The sequence below is a fragment of the Zingiber officinale genome, chromosome 2A (assembly GCF_018446385.1).
Source record: "Zingiber officinale cultivar Zhangliang chromosome 2A, Zo_v1.1, whole genome shotgun sequence".
Lineage (NCBI taxonomy): Eukaryota > Viridiplantae > Streptophyta > Magnoliopsida > Zingiberales > Zingiberaceae > Zingiber > Zingiber officinale.
The window spans coordinates 148,746,609-148,767,686 of record NC_055988.1 but is presented as its reverse complement, the minus strand read 5'-3'; the positions used below and the strand labels follow the sequence as shown (position 1 = coordinate 148,767,686).

Here is a 21,078-nt window from a genome sequence, read left to right as displayed (position 1 = left end):
CCTCGGAGCGATCGGCTCGTCGGAAGGCGTCGGTCGGATGAAATGGTCTCGAGCACCGGTGCCTTCCCTTTCGCAGTCGAGGCGGCCCGGTCGGAGGGTTGGAGGTAGCCGAGCGTAGCGGTGTCTCCACTCGGCGTCTCTTTGGCAGAGGATCCTCCTGACGGACCCTTCCTCGGGGGCCGTTGGTTCCCTGGAGGGGGTAGCTTCGAGAGGCTTGAGCGGCCGATTCAGCTGGGTGCCGCCTCTCCTTCGTGAGAACCGGTGAATACCCGCCTTCATTTCTTTGGTGCCCATGACCTCCTTGCCTTTCTCTTTAGACGCCGGCCATCGAGTCCATGGCGATGTCACCGCATGAAGAGAAAAGAAATCGCTTAGCAATTAAAGCAAGTGCCAAAGCAAAGTTCTTACCGAAGCCGGTCGGAAGTGGGGTCCGTATAGGACTCAGCCAAAATGTACATCACTCCCTCGTGAAGAAGCTTGTTGATGTCAAGTCGTAGAGCTAGTACATTCTTGGCGTGAAGATAGTCAGTCGGTCTTGAATTTCTTGATTCGGGAGGAGGTAGTGACTTGCCCTTTGGGTCGGAAAGTTTGGTGGGGCATGCGGAGGTAGAAATAATAGTCCTTCCAATGTTTATTGGAGGTGGGTAGTTTATTGAAGAAAACCAGGCCGAGCTTGGAACATAAAGGTGCCCGGCTTGGGATAATAGAAATAAAGAAGACCTCCGGTCGGAGGAATGTTGTGAATCTTGAACAAAACGACAACGCCGCAGAGGAGACGGAAGGTGTTTGGTACTAAACTTCCGAGCGGCACGCCAAAATAATTGCAGACGTCTGCTATAAAAGGATGGACGGGGAACCGCAGACCGGCGATAAATTGGTCGCGAAAGACACAGAAACCACCGCGCGGTGGTCTGTGAGGCCGAGCGGCAGGACCAGCTAGGCGAACTTCGATATCCTCGGGGATTTCGAAATTGTCAGCCAAAATATCAAAATCCCGTTGTTCGAAACGAGATCGCATGGTAGTATACCATGGGCCTAAGGATTGTTCTTCGGGATGAGAAGAACTGGCCATGATCGGGGCAGAAGAAATCAAAAAGGAAGTTCCAAAGACGAAGGAATGGAATGTCAAAGACTCGAGCTAGGGGAAGAAATACGGATTAGATACCGGAAAGGAAGGAGGATAGATCTAAAACCTTACTGAGGGGAGATGAATCGAGATCGCCGGAGCTCCACAGCGCAGAGAGCAACAGTAGAGGTAACGGAGGCGTGTGAAGGCGAGAAGGAAATGAAGAATTTATAGGGTGAGGGCCGGTCGGCCTCCACCGTCGGATCCAGGTCACGGGAATCAATGCATACATCTAGCCGTTTATTTCGAATTGCTTCGGTCACATCAAAATATCATGCAACCGCCTCCGTACTCTGATGGCATTGCTCCACGTGGCAGTCAATCATTCGGAGCATTTAATGAAGGTATGATCGACATTGATGTCGAAGATTGGCGCAGAACGCAAGGAGATCCGGCGAAAGCCATCATTGATTCATACCTCTGCCGCTGACCGGGCGGAGGAGATTAGCATGGAAGAGCCGTTCGGCTAGACTCACAGTCCAGTCAGTCGGACTATGCGCCTCCTTCGACTAGACTCGAAGGGGAGGCTTGTGATCCGGTAAAGAGATATAAGGGGGAGGGCTTTTTTGTAAAAAGGGGTTTTTTTAGGTTTTTTGTTTGGGGATTAAGGGAAGCACACGGGAGAGAAAGAGGGAGAGGCGGCGGCGGCTCGGGTTCGAAGAGGAAAGGGGGTTTCCGCCGCCAGAGAGAGAGAGAGAGAGAAAGAGGAGGAGCGTTCCTCTATCACCGCCACCCGCAGTCAGCACTGCCTCCGGCCTCCTCGCCGGCTGACGCTGCCAAAGAACCGGACTTCCGCCTCTCCTTCTCCTCCTCTCGCCATAGCCACCGCCGGCAGCCACCGCTGCCCTCTCCCGCGGCCACAGTCGCCGCCGGCAGCCACCGCTGCCCTCTCCTGCGGCCACAGTCGCCGCCGGCAGCCACCGCTGCCCTCTACCGCGGCCTCAGCCGCCGTCTTTAGTAGATATCGTCACCTTCCAGGTAGCCACAGCTTGGTACTAGTTGGGTCATTCCGGCCCTCGCGCCGAGGTATTTTACTTTTTGCATCATTATTATCATTGTGGGTTATTGGGCTTATCCGGCCTGCGTGCCGAGTTCCGGCCTGCGAGCCGTTGTGGTATCCCGGCCTACGTGCCATCTTTTGGATCCATGCCGCACTGGATTCCGAGTTATCGCCCGCGGATTCGGTTGCCCGACCGACTTGCATTCATCCACCTCACCGGAACCAGCTCACTGCTCCATCCGAGGGCGCCCCCCTGGGCCAGGGTACGTTCTCGTACCTTTTCTGCATTCAGTCAATGTTCTATTATTATCCGGATATTTATGCATCTGTGGGATTCGCCTCGAGCACCGAGGTACCAGAGACCGGGGGAACCCGGTCGCTGGATACAGGAGGACTTCTGACGATCTGGTCAACGCAGCGGACAGCTCACCCCCGGGTCATGAGGATGCGGTCAACCTTCCAGACACGTCACACCGGCAGGTTCGTTTTCTCAGCTTCCAGACAGGATCAAATTGGCGCCGTCTGTGGGATCAAATTGGCGCCGTCTGTGGGAACGGCCTCCACCGTCGGATCCAGGTCACGGGAATCAATGCATACATCTAGCCGTTTATTTCGAATTGCTTCGGTCACATCAAAATATCATGCAACCGCCTCCGTACTCTGATGGCATTGCTCCACGTGGCAGTCAATCATTCGGAGCATTTAATGAAGGTATGATCGACATTGATGTCGAAGATTGGCGCAGAACGCAAGGAGATCCGGCGAAAGCCATCATTGATTCATTCAAGGATACCTCTGCCGCTGACCGGGCGGAGGAGATTAGCATGGAAGAGCCGTTCGGCTAGACTCACAGTCCAGTCAGTCGGACTATGCGCCTCCTTCGACTAGACTTGAAGGGAAGGCAAGTGATCCGGTAGTAAGAGCGGGCCCCCCCCTTCTCTGGCAAAGTCAACGCCAAGTGGAAGTCACCGGAACAGCCGCCCACCCAGAGGAGAGTGTGGTCCGACCGGACGGACGGCCATAGATGGTCGGTCCGACTGGACTGCCGGCCGGCCGATGGAATCGAGTACCCGGAAGGGTCCGGCCGGTTTGCACTTATAGTTGGTAGGCACCCTGTCAAATCGGGGTTCCGACGCTCAGTTAAAAAGGTCATAGACCGAGCTGACCTTTTGACCGATCACAGTCATAAAGCACCCCTGTTTGTTAGTCTCCACAAAGCACAAGTAAACCACTACGGATGTCCGGTCGGATGTTTAGGTATCTTTCCGCTCGGACTACAAGTTTGGAGCAAAGGAAAGGGCCAGAGGATTTCTTTCTCTGACAACCTGTAGGTTTCACGTGTGTGTCATGCTCCAAATCTTGTGACAGGGGATTCTGCTGTCCCATCGAGGGCATGCTCGACTATAGCGATATGGGTCAGAGGACAGGTAAGCTTTCTGACAGCCGCATACCTGGGATAGGACAGGGGACACTTATGCACCTTGGTACGCGTGCCCAAACCTTTCACAGCTCTATATAAAGAACCTCAGGTTTCATCGACAAGGGAGGCTGGTATGTACTCTGAGACTTCTGGAGCCACCTTGTTCATCGTGATTTACCTGACTTGAGCGTCGGAGGGTCGTCGCTGGGAATCCCCTTCCCGGCTCGACTTCTGTGCAGGATAGCCGGAGCATCTCGACACTAGTTGGAGACCTACATCAGCGAGCCTTGGAGCGTCACGTGCCCAGCGTCTGTTGACTTCTGGTTCGGACAGGATCATTGTACATTGAACAAAGATTATGCTCCCTCTTTGCCCTTCTCGTTGCACTTTGTTGAAGATGAAGCTTCTTCTTCTTCCTCCAATGTTGAGCATCTCTCAACCTCGGAGTCCTTCTCCTTTTGGTCTTGCTCCAATAAGTTGCCCTCTTTGGATTTCTCTTGGTTTGGTGTAGTGGAGGGAACCTCATGAAGCTTGGCTAATTTGCTCCATAGTTCATTTGTATCCTTGTATTCTCTAATTTTACAAATGTTTGTGTTTGGCAATAGACTAACCAATAATTTGGTTACCTTATCGTTCGCCTCGCACATTTGAGTTTGCTCCTTGCTCCATTTGCTTTTCTTGATAATTTTTCCCTTTGAATCTTTTGGAGCTTCAAAGCCTTCGATTAGAGCAAATCATTGCTCTGTTGGTTGTTGCTCAGAATATCGTACTGGTTCCTCTGTACAAAAATTTTGTACAAGTTCTGAACCTTTCCTAACAACCTATTGTGTTCTTTAGAAATTAAATTTGGAATCACAAACAAAACTTAACATTATTGATTCCAAATTCAACTTATCTGTTCTTAGAGATTTAAACTTGGATCGCAAACGATGCTTAACATTATTACTCCAAATCCACCCATGTTACAAATTCGATTAAATATTTATTTCAGAGATCGGCTTCCAGGTTAAACATGGCGAGACACTAGGCCTTCTTTGGTATGAGATCATCCACCACTTCCTAGATAAAGCCTTTCAACGAAATTCAATATTTAATCTTCTTACAGTAACCCTAGGTTTAACCATTAAGAACAATCGAAGGGGTAGTAATCTATCAACTAAATTAAAACTATTTGGAGCGGATCGATCACTCCAGGCTCGATGTTACCCAACTTGATTAATCATTTTTTTAATGAATTTTTCTCTCAGTTTTTTTTTCTCTCCATATCATTTTTTTTAAGAGGAACATTGATATAACGGTAAAGTTATTATTTTATGACCAAAAGATCATGCGTTCGAATCCTAGAAATAAGTTTTTGTAAAAAATAAGATAAAATTATGTACAATGAATTCTTTCCTAGATCCCTATATAACGAAAACTCTATGTATCGAGCTAGCCTTTTATATCATTTTTCTTTTGTTTTCAACCTATGCACTTTTTTTTTGGCGACCTGTAATATTTGGAGCATGTTTTGATTTTTGTAGACCCCACAAGTCATCCGAGTTTGTATGTGGTGGGATGCTTGTCACATGAGATCGTGAGGTCGAAACTTAGGATAGTCGGAACGTAAATTCTCGGCCCCATCCCACATGTCATATGTTCGCTCAGGATATTATGATTTATCTCTTTCATGATGGACGTTAGAAGCGAGTGATTTCATCTTTTGCTAGATGTTTTGATTTCTGCAACACGTTTTTCTTCCGATCGGACCGGATCCGAAAATCTCGCTTTGGGTTTCCTTTTTTTTTAAGAAAAAAACTCCATCCGATACGACTTGACTCCTTCCCTGGTTTCAGTGAATAATCGGTTGACGACCGCCGACTCCGCTGTCGCCATCACCGGCTCCACGATGGCCGCCCTTCGCCAGTCGCCGCCGGCTCCGCGATCGCCATCCTCCTTCCTCTCCCCTCTCCTCCGCACGACCACACCGCCGTTCTATCTCCAACGCATCCTACCCCCTCACCGCCCCCTCCTCCTCGTCGTACCCACTCGCTCCACCGTCGATGGCCGCGGCCAAGAAGAAGGAATCTGGAGAAGACCCAATGGAACAGGGAAGCCAGTGTTGCCTCTCCTCTGCGCCGCGAGTGACCCTCCCTCAGCCAGCGGAGAAACCGACGTTAGTCTCCGAGGGATCATGCTACGTGCTGGAGAAGTGTTATCCATGGCCTTCCCTCTGTGGGTGGGGACAGCCTGCTGTGTTGCCCTTTGGAGGCCGTCATCATTCCTCTGGGTGGACAAGAACTTGCAGATATTTGGCCTCACCCTCACTATGCTTGGTCTCTCCCTCTTTCCCTGGCATTCGGCCGATTACTCACGATTAGGTTTTTTGATTCGAGCTAATTGAGGGCTGCTGCAGGTATGGGCATGACTCTGACGCTCCAAGATCTGAGAGCTGCACTACTGATGCCCAAGGAGTTGGCTTCTGGCTTCATCTTACAGTACACGGTCTTCTCTTCTTCTCCCTGTTCTTGGATACATTTACTTACATTCTCTTTTGCTTTAGTTTCTGCTGATTAGCTTTTGAGGATTGAAAATGATTGGATCTGAGTGGACTCGAACCCAATCCCACCTAAAAGGGCTGCATTAGGAGGCTAACCTCTGACATACAACTTTGTCCAATGATTTGATCCAAAATTCTTCACTGTTAACCTGAATACGAGTTGGACATACTGACAGCCTCAACATACATCTTTGTTGCCACTACCTTTTTTTAGTAGATTAGATTCAATTTTTATGAATGAAGGAAACCAAGATACTCTATATGGTTGTCCCTTAACTTAATGCTTCAAATGGTTCTTTCTATGTTCTTAATGAATGCATACTATTGATCAAGAAAGTCAAGTAGGTTTTGATCCTATTATCGGTGAGAAAACTAGTATGGTTCACCCGGTCAATAAACACTTATTGAGATACTCTTCTTTATTTCTCAGGAGAGTAGTAGGTCAACCTGTGGAGTACATAAAATTGAGATAATATATGGAAGATCTTATATTTCTTGGGCAATTCCATCATTCTTATGTGATTAAATCTATTAAGAGGCAAATAATATGCTCTTCTAGAACAATGCACCTTTAGTTGAAAAATACCAAAATTCATTACTTTAGGCTTGGTTGCTAAATTTAGAAACAAATCTCACTGTTAGCTTTTCAGAGAATAATTCATTGTTGTCTTATACAATTTTACCTAAAAAACAATTTGGACTATTAATGTTTAAAATAAGATATAGATTAAGTAGTTCACTAAGTTCCCTGTCATTACATATCTACATTTGTTCCATTACCATTTAGCTCTTTGAAGTTTTTAGTTTAAAAATCAACATTATATCGGACTTCTGTTGAAAATAATTTGAGTTCTATAGTGAACCTCATATTTTAGGAACTCCTAACAGACACAATAATTAACTTTATATTCATCAAGTTTACTAAATGGAATTTTTTTTTTACTAAAAATAATTATTTACAAGGAAATCACAATTTGTCATGTATCTTACTGTTTTGTTGATTTACTATCAAGAAATATGGTTCCTCCTGAAATCAACATCAAATTATACCAAGTGTCTCTGACTACATTATACTGAGGCTGTAGGAAAGTTGTGATTAATACCATAAACCTAATCTTACTTTGATCTTAATATTCTTCAAAGTAATTTTGGCATCCTCTAACTTTTCATGTAATGGGATCCATACAATAAGTATCAAACTCTCCTTTAATTTCTGCGCTTGTCTATGATGATCATTCCTAAGTATCACGGTGCATGCAGTGAGACAATCCTTTCCCACTATAAGTAGGATTATTTTTTCTTTCAGATTTTGCAAGAATAAACTGTACTTTGCTGGGATTATCTAATTATTATCAGTACACACTAAAGATTGTGATGTGCCAAAACCTTTTTTGTAAATTACACCGTCAAAATTTGGTCAGCTCTTTTGCCACACATTGTTAGATCCAAACTCTAATTAGATAGTAATGGCAGGTTAAAATTAGTCCATTCTCTTAGAATCTCTAAAAATATATATTTCATCTTAATCCTAGTTAACTAAAATCTTTGTACCTTAAGTATGCCTTCCATGAACCCATAAGGATGTCTTTGTTCATTTCTTTTTCTGTTTAAGCAACGCAAGTGATGAACTTTGTATTGATAATTTGCCCATCTTGTTTCTATAATGTGCAAGATTTTCTTCTTCCATATATATATATATATATATATATATATATTTTATAGTTGAGGTGTCTGTGAATGTCCAATTATATTTCCATACAATTAAATCAGGGGACTCTGTGATTTCCAAGTGCTCCACTCTGATGCCTGATTTATATATACAAACTTTTAAGGAGTTTTTCAGTTTTAAGTTTTGTTCTCTATAAACCTAGTATTTTCTCGTGATCTTTTATAGGTGATGCCTTTGTCCAGTTTTTTTGTCAGCAAGTTGTTAAAGTTACCTGCTCATTATGCGGCCGGCTTGATATTAGTCGGTTGCTGTCCAGGAGGTCTTCCCATGCACTTACATTGCTTATATAATTCTGTTTCTGCATCGTGTTAAACTTGAGAATAAACCATCATCGATGCAGGCACCGCAAGTAATATTGTTACCTATCTTGCAAGGTAGATAACGGAGCACGAACACATTTTACATCTTTAGATTGTAGAAAATAGTTTCAAAAAACGATTTAGTTGTGTTCCAGGGGAAATGTTGCCCTCTCTGTGTTGATGACAGCAGTAAGCACCTTCGCCGCTGTGGTAATAAAACCTCTTCATTTTTCATCTTCTTTTTCAAACATCATTCCCCGTTTCTTAGCAGCAACCTTCTCAAGGTTTGAACTGCAGATAATGACACCTTTTCTCACATCAAAACTTGCTGGAAGATTCGTCGCAGTCGATCCAGTTGGGCTTTTTATGTCGACTGTTCAGGTTCAGCGAAAGCCAGATAATTTAACTTTTGTTTTCTTTCGTATTTTCACATTTCTTTGTGGCTTCATAGGTTGTGCTTGCTCCCGTGCTTCTCGGTGCAGTTCTGAACCAATATTGCAATAGTCTTATTGAGTTTGTTTCGCCTGTGATGCCACTAATAGCAGTTGCAACTGTAGCATTACTTTGTGGCAGTGCAATTGCTCAAAATGCCTCGGCTATCCTCTCTTCTGGTTTGCAAGTGGTGATCTCTGTTGCTTGTCTCCACGGGTCGGGCTTCTTCTTTGGCTATGTTCTAGCAAGGGTGCTGGGAATTGACGTGTCATCTTCTCGCACTATCTCGATCGAGGTTGGAATGCAGGTAGTCTCCTCCTTGTTACTCGAAAAATCACCATTTCGATGGCTATGTTTGACATCTCTTCGCATTTTGTAGAATTCTATGCTCGGAGTAGTTCTTGCAGGCCAGCAATTTGGCAATCCGTTGACAGCAGTCCCTTGTGCCGTGTCTAGTGTTTGCCAAGCGGCCTATGGCAGTATCTTGGCTGGGATCTGGCGAAGCATGATCCCCAAAACCGAAGAGAAGGATTGATTCTTCTCAAGGCTTGAAACTTGCAGTCAATCGAATAATTATGTTCCTAAACTGAAGTCTGCTGTGGGACAAGTAAACTACCGGAAGAACAGTATCTTAATATTAAGGCAACTATAAGAAAAAATTATCGAAAACTTTGCTTATATTATTTGAATTTTATTGATTATTCGATTCGACCTTAAAATACAGTACAGTAGTGTCGAGCTTCTGCAGTGCTGCGAGAATGTCGGCGAAGGAAATGGTTCGAGTTGAGCAACAGGACGAATTAAAGCTTCGCCCAGCTCCCCAGCCAACTGCTGCAAAAAGCGAAATCGCTCGCATTAGGCGCGCCATCAATGCAATGCTGCTTCCTTCAATGCTTTCTTCTTACATCTTCTTACACCTTCAATGCTGCTTTCTTCTTACATCTTACGTACTGCGCACCTTCAATGCTGCTTTCTTCTTACATCTTCTATCTTCTGCCATTAACGTACTGCGCAAGTGGATAGATATCGATCGATCGGACTGCTCTGCCATGGTTTCTTATAAAAGGATGGGCATGGTCGTGGTGACTTGAGGCAGGGATCGATCTCGATCAGAGATTCAGAGTCCAGGCGTTTCTGGTAGGAGGTTAAAAATGTCAGTCATGGTTCTTTCCGCCAAATGCTTCACGCTCTTGCTTCTTCTCGTTTCCGCTACACTCGCTGATTTCGGCGGCCCAGGAGGTTCGGTCGCGGAAATTCGGCGGCCCAGGAGGTTCGGTCGCGGGCCTTTCTGCTGTGGCTTCCGTTTCGGTGGCTGTCGAGGTCGAGGGTTGGGTGGCGGCGGGCTAGTGGCGGGGCTGGTCATGAAGGAGGGTTCGGAGGTGGAGGTGGTGTCGGTGGAGGAGCTGGTGGTAGTGTCAGAGGTGGCGGAGGATTCGGAAGTGGAGGCGGTGGAGGTGCCGGTGGTGGGAGCGGCTCTGGAGGAGGTTTCGGGACTGGCAATGACGGCAGTGTGGGAGGATGTGGAGGGTTCGGAGGAGATGGTGGGGGTGGTCTTGGAGGTGGGAGCGACCACGGTGGAGGATTCGGCTCTAGTGGCGGCATAGGCGGCGGCGGCGGCGCCGGTGGGGGAGTTGGAGGTGGTGGTGGTTTCGGTGGCATCGGCGGAGGTGGCACCGGCGGTGGGAGTGGTCAAGGCGGAGGATTCGGAGCCAGTGGGGGAGTGGGTGGCGGCGCAAGAGGCAACGTCAGAGGTGCAACGGTGATGTAGTCAGTGTTGGAAAAACTTGAATGGAAATACGACGTGTGAGTTTCAGTCCCACAAAGAAAGTGAAGCCTTTCGGCTGATTCGGAACAAAGGGGGTAAGAATCCAGGGTTCGGATGACATCAATCCGTTTGTGAACCCCATTGTTTGTAACATCAACTTATTGGCCAGCATACAAGACAAGGAAGGTCGCCAGCTTGCTTGCACGCCACATGGCAAGCTTGCCTGCTCGTCACGTGGCAAGCTTGCAAGCAAGCCACAACACGTGGCAAGCTTGCATGCAAGCCACGTTGTGGCTTGCTGGCATGTTGGCAAGCATGCAAGCCACAACGTGGCTTGCTCGTTGTGCTTGCAACGAGCTTGCAAGCAAAACAGAGGCCAACAGAGGTCTATATAAGACCTTGAGAGGATTGAAGCAAAAGCACTTGAGAGAAAAAAAAAACAACTCAAGTGATCTGTGAGCTTTGTGTGAGTGCTTCACTTCCTTCTTGAATCCCCATGTTTCCTTCCCTTCTGTTGTGCACTTCTTTTGCTCAACAGAAATAGTGATAGTTTTCGGATCTAGTTCAGATCGTCACGACAACCAGTGCTCGGTTGTGCTCGTGATCTTGTCGTTTATCCTGGGAAACAGACGTCCACCTAATCCTCTAAGCACCGCGGAGGGGCCGAATCTGTTTTAAGGAGACAACGCTCTGCTGGACTCGGCATCCACTCTGAGTTCGTGTTGCAACTCTCGACATCCTGTCAGCAACTCTCAGCACAACGTGGCGCCGCTCGACAATTCACGGTGTCCGCAACTCATCTACTCGGCGCGTGGCTCGGCTCGCTAGAGTCGACAGTTTGAGATTATCTGCTCAAAACTACTTGATTGTAAGTTTTTGTGACTCTGGTACGCACTCAGAAGCGTGGAAAATAACTTCTGAGAAGATCACACAGATTGTAACGGATTTACTCCCAACAAAACGTAAAATAGATTCGTTCTGTTACCATGGCCGCAGAAAATGTTGAGATGCAACAGGCTCAATATGTGTCGGCCTCCTCCGCCCCGATTGGGAATGTGCCAATCAATCATGGGGAAAAGCCAGAAAAATTCACAGGAGTGAATTTCAATCGGTGGCAGCAGAAGATGTTCTTCTACTTAACCACGCTAGGTCTGGCACGTATCTTGACCGAGGAAACTCCCAAGGTTGTTAAGGGTGTAGATGAGGTGAACACTCTCCTTCTGATCGACAAATGGAACGATTTTGAGTTCCTCTGTCGAAACTACATCCTTAACAATCTTGCCGACTCACTCTATCTTGTGTATTGTGAGATGAAAATGGCAAATGAACTGTGAGAATCTCTGGACAAGAAATATAAATTGGAGGATGCTGGGGCCAAAAAGTTTATTGTTGGTCGTTTCCTGGACTATAAGATGAGTGACTCGAAGTCTGTAATCAGTCAAGTCCAGGAGCTTCAAGTACTCTTACAAGAAATTCACTCAGAAGGTATGACTCTGAGCGAAACCTTCCAAGTGGCAGTTATCATCGAAAAGCTACCAACTGGCTGGAAGGACTTTAATAATTACTTGAAGCACAAGCGGAAGGAAATGAACCTGGAGGAACTTGTTGTTCGCCTTCGTATAGAAGAAGACAACAAGAATTCAGAGAGAAAACTGTTCTCTCAGACTACTGTAAAAGCCAATGTTGTTGAGCACGGACAAAGCTCAAAACGGAAGCATCCAAAATCTTCCACGACGCAACCCAAAGGACAAAACATGAAAAAGTTCTTAAGGAAATGCTACAATTGTGATCGTATGGGTCACAAGGTTCAGACTGTAAAAGGCCAAAGAAGAAAAAGGCTGAGACCAACCTAGTAGGAGAATAGGATATGGATCTCTGTGCCGTGATCTCTGAGGTGAACCTAATAGGCTCCAATCCTTGGCAATGATGGATCGATACTGGAGCCACCAGACATGTGTGCTGCAGCAAGGAGCTACTCCACAACTTTGAAGAAGTCATTGGAGATAAACTGTTCATAGGGAACTCAGTAACCTCGGACATAATGGGCCAAGGAAAGATGGTGCTGAAGATGACCTCGGGCAAGGATCTCACTCTGAACAATGTGTTGTATGTTCCGGAGATTCGAAAGAATCTAGTATCTGGATCACTGTTAAGCAAGCATGACTTTCGCATTGTCTTTGAGTCAGACAGAGTTGTACTGTCCAAGAACGGAGTGTTTATAGGAAGGGGTTATGTATCTGATGGGTTGTTTAAGCTCAATGTAATGGCCATTAGGCCCAAGATAAATAAAAATGAAAGTTCTTCCACTTATATGCTTGAGTCTTCGTGTTTATGACATGGTACACTAGGACATGTTAACTACGATGTATTGCGTAGATTAATAAACATGCAAAGCATACCTACATTCCACCTTGATCCAAAACACAAGTGTGAGATTTGTGTTGAAGCGAAAATGACAAGGTCATCCTTTCAACATATTAAAAGAAGTAATGAACCACTTGACCTAATCCACACTGATGTGTGCGACCTAAAAGGTACGCCAACACGTGGTGGTAATAAATATTTTATCACTTTTGTAGATGATAACACAAAATACTGTTATGTGTATCTTCTTAAAAGTAAGGATGAAGCTATAGAGAAATTCACTCTCTATAAAAATGAGGTTGAAAACCAGCGTAATAGAAAGATTAAGGTGGTTCGAAGTGACCGAGGCGATGAATATGTATCACCATTCGCTGAGTTGTGTGCTAAACATGGGATCAGACACGAAACAACAGCTCCTTATACTCCTCAGCAAAATGGAGTTGCTGAGCGAAAGAATCGAACTCTAAAGGAGATGATGAATGCTCTTCTATTAAGCTCTGGACTGCCAGAGTTCATGTGGGGGGAAGCTGTGTTAACAGCTACTTACCTTTTAAATAAGGTGCCCCGGAAGAAAATAGATAAGAGTCCTTATGAGTTGTGGAATGGAAGACAACCGTCCTACAAATATTTACGATGTGGGGGTGTCTTGCCAAAGTGTTAGTGCCTGATCCGAAAAGGATTAAGATAGGATCAAAGACTGTTGATTGCATCTTTATTGGCTATGCACAAGACAACACTGCGTATAGATTTTGTGTGTATGAGTCACGCATACCGGAGATACACAAGAACTCGATAATCGAATCGAGAAATGCCTCATTCTTCGAGCATATGTTTCCATATAAGACCCGGGAGGATGCTAGCTCCTCAAAACAGGCAACCGAAACACCAGGCGAAGAAGAAGATGATGATGACGAGGAAACTGTGGAGGTTGAGCCTAGACGGAGTAAAAGAGTTTGGGTAGAAAAATCCTAAGGATCGGATTTCATCACATTCATGTTGGAAAGTGAGCCCCGAAGTTACTCAGAAGTTGTAGGCTCTTTTGATGGCCCTCACTGGAAAGAGACAATTGCATCTGAGATAGAATCTATCTTACAAAATCACACTTGGAAACTTGTGGATCTTCCTCCAGGAAGTAAACCACTAGGGTGTAAGTGGATCTTCAAGAAGAAAATGAAATCAGATGACATAATCGATAAATACAAGGCCAGATTGGTAATCAAAGGATACCGACAACGAGAAGGCCTTGATTACTTCGATACATACTATCCGGTATCTAAAATAACTTCCATTAGAGTATTGTTGGCTATCGCTGCTCTATGAAATCTAGAAATATATCAAATGGATGTAAAGACAATCTTTCTAAACGGGGATTTAGAAGAGGAAATCTATATGGACCAACCTGAGGGGTTTTCTGTGTCGGGAAAGAAACACAAGGTCTGTAGATTGGTGAAGTCATTATATGTTTTGAAACAAGCACCAAAGCAGTGACATAAGACATTTGATAATGCCATGAAGGAATGTGGCTTCAAGATCAATAAATGTGATAAATGTGTCTACATGAGAATCACATAGAGTAACTATGTCATCTTGTGCCTCTATGTAGATGACATACTTATCATTGGGAGTAATGATAAGATAATCAAATCCACTAAAGATATGTTGAACTCAAGATTTAACATGAAAGATATGAGCCTAGTTGATGTGATTCTAGGAATCAAAATTCTTAGAACGACAGAAGGACTTGTTCTTCGTCAGTCTCATTACGTGGACAAGATTCTTGAGAAATTCACCAAGGGTGATACTACGTTGGCACGAACGCCGATAGATACAAGTCAACATCTATCGAAAAATCGAGGTGAAAGTATCTCGTAGATAGAGTACTCTCGAGTGATTGGAAGTCTGATGTACTTGATGAGTTGTACACGACCAGACTTAGCCTACGCAGTAAGCAGACTGAGCAGATACACGAGTAATCCCGGTATTGAGCACTGGAAAGGGATAACAAGAGTACTGAGGTACTTAAGGTACACTCGTGAATATGGACTGCACTATACAAGATATCCTGCTGTGATCGAAGGATACAGCGATGCAAGTTGGATATCTTATATACAAGACTCTAAGTCTACGAGTGGATATGTCTTCACTCTAGCTGGTGCAGTCATTTCCTGGAAATCTTCTAAAACAAACCGTAATAACCAGATCCACGATGGAATCTAAGTTTGTAGCTCTTGACAAATGTGGTGAAGAGGCTGAATGGCTACGACAATTCTTAGAAGATATTCCACGTTGGCTAAAACTTGTGCCGGCGATTTGCATACATTGCGATAGTCGATCAGCAATCGGTCGGGCACAAAGCCATCTGTATAATTGTAAGTCTAGACATATACGTCATAGACATAATACCATTATACAACTACTCTCAACTGGTGTTATCACTGTTGACTATGTGAAGTCAAAGGATAACTTAGCGGATCCGTTAACCAAAGGGTTAAATCGAGAGTTAGTTGCAAGCTCATCACAGGGAATGTGTTTGATGTCGTTGTCAGCAATCAGTACAGTGGACACCCAACCTATGCTGACTGGAGATCCCAAAACTAGGTTCAAAGGGTCAACTAATCTGCACTGACTAGACACACTGTGGGTAGCCCAATAAAACAGTGACCAGACCAGGGTAAGCCGATAGACTTTTAATGATCAAGAAGAGTAAAGTGTAACCCTTGAGGGATTACCTATGTGCGAAAGAAGTAAGGCCGCTTCGAAAAGAATTGAAGACACAATTCTTATAATTTCTTACAGAATCAGGCGTGTTCATGACCAAGAACGAACACACTCATAAGACCTGAGTTATATCAGGAAGAGTCATGGGTACACCTCTGTCCATGCTTACACCAATGGGCGAACAGTTACAAGACCTCACGTCTACTAATTAGCCAGTGAGCAAACAGAGTTTACAAGGGAAGGTTCAAAGGGTAACATCTACCTATCCTATACTCGACTCAACTGTCGAAGACTATCACACATCCTTGTTTCCATTCATGTGGGGGATTGTTGGAAAAACTTGAATGGAAATACGACGTGTGGGTTTCAGTCCCACAAAGAAAGTGAAGTCTTCCGACTGATTCGGAACAAAGGGGGTGAGAATCCAGGGTTCGGATGACATCAACCCAAGGAGTCTTTTTGTGAACCCCATTATTTGTAACATCAGTCAGACAACTTATTGACCAACATACAAGGTAAAGAAGGTCACCAGCTTACTTGCACGTCACATGGCAAGCTTGCCTGCTCGCCACGTGACAAGCTTGCAAGCAAGCCACAGCTTGCATGGCAAGCATGCAAGCCACAACGTGGCTTGCTCGTTGTGCTTGCAACGAGCTTACAAGCAAAACAAAGGCCAGCAGAGGTCTATATAAGACCTTGAGAGGATTGAAGCAAAAGCACTTGAGAGAAAAATAAAAAACAACTCAAGTGATCTGTGAGCTTTGTGTGAGTGCTTCTCTTCCTCCTTGAATCTTCATATTTCCTTCCCTTTTGTTGTGCATTTCTTTTGCTCAATAGAAATAGTGATAGTTTTCGGATCTAGTTCAGATCGTCACGACAACCAGTACTCGGTTGTGCTCGTGATCTTGTCGTTTTATCCTGGGAAACAAACGTCCACCTAATCCTCTGAGCACCGCGGAGAGGCCGAATCTGTTTTAAGGAGATATCGCTCTGTTGGACTCGACATCCACTCTGAGTTCGTGTTGCAGCTCTCGACATCCTGTCAGCAACTCTTAGCACAATATGGCGCCGCTCGACAACTCACGGTGTCCGCAACTCATCTACTCGGCGTGTGGCTCGGCTCGCTAGAATCGACAGTTTGAGATTATCTGCTCAAACCTATTTAATTGTAAGTTCTTGTGACTCTGGTACGTACTCAGAAGCGTGGAAAAAAACTTCTGAGAAGATCACACAGATTGCTACGGGTTTACTCCCAACAGTCAGTAGTGGAGGAGGCTTTGGTGGCAGTGGAAGCAGTGGAGTTGGCAGCGGCGGTAGTTTTGGAGCCGGTGGCGGTGCAGGCAGAGGCCTCGACGGCGGAGGCGGCTTAGGTGGTGGTGGAAATGGAGGAGGCCTCGACGGCGGAGGCCACCGGGTCAGTGGCAGCTTCAGAGTAATCGTCGGAGTTGGCGTTGGTGTGAGAGTCGACTGAGGCGGCGGCCATTAGTTGCCGAAGCTGCTGTGCGACAGTGCAATTAATACCACTTCAGCTCTGTAAGCTCAATCAGGGCGTATGCAAATAATAATGATGGCACAATTGCTGCTAAAAAATGAATTTATTTTCAATTTTTTTTTGTCTTTTGTGCATGTAATAGGTAAGGATGTAAATGAATCAAATATTTAGAGCTCGGTTCGATAAAAAGTTCGTTCGAGTTCGTTCGTTTATCTTATCAAATAGAGTTCGAGCTTAAGGATATTCGACTCGTGAGCTCGCGAACATGTTCGTTTCTAGGCTCACGAGCCAAAAAATGAGTATTAAAATGAACAAAAAAACGAGTTCTAAAGCGAGTCAAAAATTGAGTTCTAAAATGAACTTTAAAACGAGTTCTAAAATGAGACCGAAAATGAGTCCAAGCTCGTTTAATGAATTATGTTCGTTAACTATGATAATCGAGCTAATAACGAGCCGAGCTCGAACTGTTCACGAGCTTGATAATTCCAAAACGAGCCGAGCTCGAGCCTTGTAATAAAAATTCGATTCGAGCTCGAGTCCGAATATAACTTAAACGAGTCGAGCTTGAGCTTAATATTATTCGATTCGGTTCGGCTCGTTACATCCCTAGTAACATGTCTCCTATCACACCAATAAAATAAATATATGTCTTATTATAAACAAAATAAAATAGCTCCAGTGCAATGCAATATAATTAGTACCGATGAAGTCGCGGCGTTCTTGCCATTGCTGAAGCGGGTGGCCTTGCCGGTGCCGCAGCTGGCTCCGCCCCGAAAATAAAGACGCCACAAACAGCCACCAACAATAATGTGATAGAATTTGGATACCGCTTCTTGGACTTTGATAGTTGCTCCTTAGTGTTCTCCATATCGAGTTAAACGATTTCCTGTCAAGTAGATGTAGTTAGATTAGATGGCTTTGGTTTGTATTTTCAAGTCTCCTCATATGCTTAATGGATTGAAAGAGGTATGGCGGTAGGATATTCAATTTGTATTTATCTAAGTATCCGTGATTTAATCTTATTTGTAGGAATTTTTTTCTCCAAATGAGAGATACAATTAAAGAATACTGAATTTCTGGACTGACCATTATGTGCACTTCCTGATTTTTTCTAATGATTAGTAGAAAATTTCTAGAGAATCGAACAAGTCATCCTAGAAATAATTAATAAGATTAATTTGAATTATCATTTTTTAATAGATTGAAAGAGATGATTATATGAAAAGATACTCTTTCTATATAATCATCCTTCTTTTATAATTTTTCATTTATTATGATATTAAAAAAAATAAATTTCTTTGTTGCTATGGTTATTTCTTAAATAGTAAAATCCTCGAGAGCTTCTTTCTTCATTTAATCAAATGATATTATAAACTTGTATAATTCACGAGCTCTATCTGTCAATTATCAATTATAGGATAATACCTCTTTTCACTGAGATTTATCTATACAATAACAACATTTAATAATATTTTTCTATCATAACAACCATCATTATTACTCTTCTCTCTAAACGCTTCATTATTAATGAATATTAACCCTCAGTTACCTAGCCAGCCTCCACATGAAGCTTTGCACTCTTTCTATCGAACCCCTACTTCTAGAGTACCGATTTCTTGGATTATTTTTTTGTGGTCCAGGAGATATGCCACTCGTATTTATGGTCGAATCGCAATCACAATCCAACCGTAAATACGAGTGACACATCTCCCGGATCATAAAAAAAATGATCCAGGTGAAAACCTGTGCTCCATATTATTAAAAGTATATCAAATAATCACATTGAAGCCCAAGTGAACCAATTGCAGATAGTTAAGGAATGGAAAATATAAAATCATCATTTTTTTAAAAAACTGTAAAACCGAACCCAATCAAATCATCATTATTTTTTATTTTATTAATCTAGATATCCATATATTTGAACCAACTAATTCAGAGATGATCCATCTACCTCTTGAGGTAGTTCTTCTTGACCATATTTTGTGATCTAGGAGATGTATCATTTGTATTTGTGGTCGGATTGTGGTCGTGATGCGGCTGTAAATAGTTGCGATCGCTTCTTGGGTTTACCGTCCCTATCAAGTTATAGTTTTTATTCGGAGCGAGTGGCCTCCGGCCGCTCGAAAGATACCCTCGCTCAGCGCCCAATAACCTGGGCACTTATTCACCACCGAAGGCCTCCGGGCGACCTTCGGCCGCCCGCTCCGAACAAAAACTATAACTTGGTGGGGACAATGAACCCAAGAAGGGATCATAACCATTTGCAATCGGATCATGATCACGATCTAACCGTAAATACGAATGACACATCCTCTCTTAACCATTAGAATAAATTCGAATACAAATGACATGGCGGTCCAACAGACCAACAAAAGTAAACTATATTAAAGTGCGGCATATCTGAAAATCAAACCAAAAATATTTAAAGATTATATGACAACTATTGCGGGACAATGGAATCATCATTTTGTTTCAACTTTTAAAAGCGATTAGAGTATGAATTGAACAAATTCATAAAGCCAAGTCTGAACAAGCTTCATCGCTTTAGAGATGCTTTTTTTTCTTCAATTATTCCGACTCTATCAGATCGAATGGCAGCTCAAGTGAGCTGGAAATTGACTTTCAAGTGATCCAAAAGTTTTTTTTCTTAGTTCCAAATTCTAGAATTCCTCCATCGTTATTTTCCAATTTTGTTAGGCGTGGAACCACCCCTTTGTTCATCTTTGACACCCACCCCTTCGCTACGCTCGTCTCTGTTCCCACAAGCTACTCTCAGTTTACTTTCTAAGATAAAAAAGAATAGATTCGATCCAATGTTACAAGTTTTTTAAACTTCCGGATAAAATATATCCCTTGGTGAGATTTAAATTCTCATCGCCTAAGAACCATAGGCCGGAGCACAATTAATTTCTGTGGTATAAAAGAGGGGAGGGGGAAGGGCTTGTGTTGCATGGCTCTGTGGCGTGTCTGCTTTCTGATGTGTTGCCTCCTGATCGATCTCCATGCAACGGCGCATCTTAGCAACGATGGGGATTTAAATGAAAGAGAGCTGTTGTCGCTTAGAGGCGCCGGCGGTGGCGGAGGTAGGGGGTTGGGGATCGGCGTAAGCCATAATGAGTCGGGGATAGATGTGGCCGCCGGTGGCGGAGTGGGTGGTGGAGGGGGCACCACTCGCGCTGGCGGAGTCAGTGCTGGAGGTGGGGTAGGTGGCGGCGCCGCCATCCACGTCGGGCGCGACGGTGTGGACGTTGCTGTTGGGGTGGGGGGAGGCGGCGCCGTCAGTGCTCGGAATGGGAGTGTGAACGTGGGGGGTGGAGGCGGCGGCGGAGCTAGCATCAGCGTCGAGCATGGTCATGTCAGCGTAAGTCACGGGAGCGGAGCCGGAGGCGGCGGAGGGAGCGGCAGTGGCGGAGGAGCGTCAGGCGGTGGGAGCGGAGTTGCGAGCGCGGGAGGAGTGGTAGCTGGTGGCGGCGGGTACGGCAGCGCCCGTGGTAGTAGCGGAGGTGGTGGAGGGAGTGGCGATGGGGCGTCCACTGGCGGCGGCGGCGGTGGCGGCGGTGGCGGCGGCGGGGGCGATGGGCAAAATTGACGGCGACGGCCCGACAGTACCATCTATAAGAATAAATAACAAGCTAATAATTAATGAATTTTCTATGCATTGCAAAATTTTGCATTCGTATTAAATTAAATTGTCTCCTGTTCTCACAGTTGGATTATAAATTATGAACTAAGACAATGAAATCAATAATGAAAAATTCTGAAAATCCTTTATCGTTAGATGGTCTATTTCAGTATAATCTATAGCAATTCTTTAGTTTGCAGGTAAAATATTCAAAATTCTCAATGTTGTTCGGAAGTTAGGGTAACAAGCAGTGGAAGCAAAAATAAATTTCTTAAAAGAATTATGCGCATTCTAAGATGATAAGACCATGTGAAAGACGTAATCATATATCAAGACAAGTTTAAGAGTAACATCTAACATTTAGAAAAAAAATACAACAACTAACAAATCTCATAAAACTTACCTCTATTAGTGTCCATGCCAAGTTGTCTTCATGACGACTTCGCAAGCCACAAGTTACGTCTCCGCTTGATACCAACCACATCAAAGAAACGACACAAGAGAAGAGAGGGAGTCGACAACACCAACCAAAAGGAACCAACGACACAAGAGGGGAGTCAGCCAATGATTTG

At 44.4% G+C, this 21,078-nt stretch overlaps 2 protein-coding genes across 3 annotated transcripts; both read left to right on the top strand.

The window, feature by feature from the left end:
- The first annotated feature begins 5,328 nt into the window (after positions 1-5,328).
- Positions 5,329-9,246, top strand: LOC122042620 (probable sodium/metabolite cotransporter BASS1, chloroplastic). Of its 2 annotated transcripts, XM_042602819.1 has the most exons (8): positions 5,331-5,861; positions 5,942-6,030; positions 7,980-8,073; positions 8,155-8,188; positions 8,269-8,323; positions 8,411-8,494; positions 8,565-8,852; positions 8,925-9,246. In XM_042602819.1, the coding sequence occupies exons 1-8, from the start codon at positions 5,435-5,437 to the stop codon at positions 9,078-9,080; spliced, it is 1,227 nt and encodes a 408-aa protein (XP_042458753.1). In that variant the 5' UTR covers positions 5,331-5,434; the 3' UTR covers positions 9,081-9,246. The 2 variants fall into 2 exon arrangements, with proteins under 2 accessions (XP_042458752.1, XP_042458753.1); XM_042602818.1 differs by having other exon boundaries at positions 5,329-5,861; positions 8,269-8,494.
- Positions 9,247-9,303: 57 nt separating this feature from the next.
- LOC122044110 (glycine-rich cell wall structural protein 1-like) lies at positions 9,304-10,313 on the top strand. Its single transcript, XM_042604649.1, has 2 exons — positions 9,304-9,560; positions 9,782-10,313. The coding sequence occupies exons 1-2, from the start codon at positions 9,304-9,306 to the stop codon at positions 10,311-10,313; spliced, it is 789 nt and encodes a 262-aa protein (XP_042460583.1).
- The last annotated feature ends 10,765 nt before the right edge of the window (positions 10,314-21,078 follow it).